The sequence below is a fragment of the Entamoeba dispar genome, genomic scaffold, assembly GCF_000209125.1.
Source record: "Entamoeba dispar SAW760 scf_1105229463075 genomic scaffold, whole genome shotgun sequence".
NCBI classification, from domain to species: Eukaryota; Evosea; order Mastigamoebida; family Endamoebidae; genus Entamoeba; species Entamoeba dispar.
In genome coordinates this window covers 1-1,888 of record NW_001855511.1, presented here as the reverse complement: position 1 = coordinate 1,888, position 1,888 = coordinate 1, and the positions used below count along the sequence as shown (strand labels likewise).

At 22.9% G+C, this 1,888-nt stretch overlaps 1 protein-coding gene across 1 annotated transcript; it reads right to left on the bottom strand.

Moving 5' to 3' along the window:
• Positions 1-1,038: 1,038 nt before the first annotated feature.
• EDI_152090 (uncharacterized protein) lies at positions 1,039-1,830 on the bottom strand (the record flags this gene model as incomplete). The annotated part of the gene is made up of 1 exon (XM_001740620.1): positions 1,039-1,830. The coding sequence occupies one exon, from the start codon at positions 1,828-1,830 to the stop codon at positions 1,039-1,041; it is 792 nt and encodes a 263-aa protein (XP_001740672.1).
• Between the last annotated feature and the right edge of the window lie 58 nt (positions 1,831-1,888).

The window sequence follows — 1,888 nt, the reverse complement described above, 5'->3', positions numbered from 1 at the left end:
CTACTTATTGAAATATTGTTATTTAGTATTTCCAACATATTTATACTGTTAAAATAATCATAGTTATTATTATAATGATTAATTTAATGCTTTAATATTCATTCATTGATAACATCTATTCTTTTTGATAACAATGGTTAATAAACACCATCATATTTTTACATGAATTTGAATTGTATATTATAAGAAATGAATATTATTGTAATTATTATGAACAAATCGTATTGTTATGTCATGAATAAAAGAACTCTGTCATAGAAAATACTATGTTTTCAATTGAAAATTCAATTTATTCAAACATTCTTTTATTCTTTCATGAATTATCAATCAAAATATAAAACACTGTTTATTGATAACAATATCATTCATATACATTACAAACCATAAACCAAAACTAGTAAATTCAATGGTATTGATAATTAAATAACATTTCATTCAGATAATAGTATTTGTTTTATGTAATTGAAATGATGTATATACTAAAACAAATACCAATTTGAATTATCACAATTATATTAAGTTATATCATAATTATGTATATTTGTGATATTAGTTGATGTCTTTTCTCTTGTTTTCATCATTTGTTATATTCAAAAATCATAAACATTCATCTTTTGTTTAATGAAAGTAAAAACATTAAAAGAATTCTTTATACTTTAATTTTGAACATTCATATTCTCTTTATCATCACATTGAATCATTCTAGTATTCTGTTCTGAAAATAACTTATTTTCTTAACAAAACCATTCTTTAACTTTATAATTCAATTGAATTAATTCATATAAATAATCAAGTATTATTTGTTCTCTTTATAAAGAAATACAACTCAAATAAATTCTGTTTAATATTGTTCATTCTTACATACACATTATCAACAATGAAACAAACTAGTTACAAATGATTTCAACTCATTTATTCATTATAATATTTGTTTTTCATTGTTTTTGAATGAAAAAACACTAAAATGTTGTTTATTCAATACAATAGTTAAATCAATGAGAAATATAGATAGAAAATAAATGAATGTACATAACAAATTCAATTAGAATAATTCATGAAAAACTCAAATAACCATTTCATCTCATCAGAATTCAATGGACAATCATCTGTTTGAACATTAGGTGTTGAATAAAAGAGTTGTAATGAATGTAGTAATTTATTTGCTAAAACAACTCCTTCAGTTCCTTCAAATATTCGTTCATGTTTTCTTGTGATTTCCCAAACAAATTCTAAAGCAACAAACTCTTTCTGAAGATTATCTCCAACAATGAAAATATTAACAATGCATGGAATCATTTTTTTAATATTTTCTTCAGTAATTTGATCAAACACTTCTTCACTATCAATACTCATCAACACCTCTTCTAATTTAAGTAAATCATTGACATTAGTTGATATAATATAATTTAATCTAGATTTCTTTTGATTAGGAATATCTTCTATTTCAAGTCTTTTTGTTGGTGTTTTTGATATTTCTTTAGTTCTTTTAAGTAAATTATCTTGAAGATCAACCAATGATTGAACTGGATTTGTTCTTTGTGTGTTTTGAATATTTTTAACATTAGTAGTATGAGAGGATTTATTGATAATAGGACTAGAAATTCTCTTTTTGGATGAACTTTCATTAGGGATGATTTGTAATGAGTTATTGATTGATTTAGGAGTGAAAGTAGTGGTAAGAGATGGACGAGTATTAAGATTTTGTTGAATAGACTTCGTTTTTGTTTGTTTAAAGTCTCTAATGATTTGATACATCTCATTGATTTTGTCTAAGATACATTTAAGATTAATAGCATGTTGTTTATTCCATTGAACTTGTTCTTCTTGCATCTCAAAGATTTTTTCATTCTGAAACTTAATTCCATCAAGTAATTGGATGATTTCATGT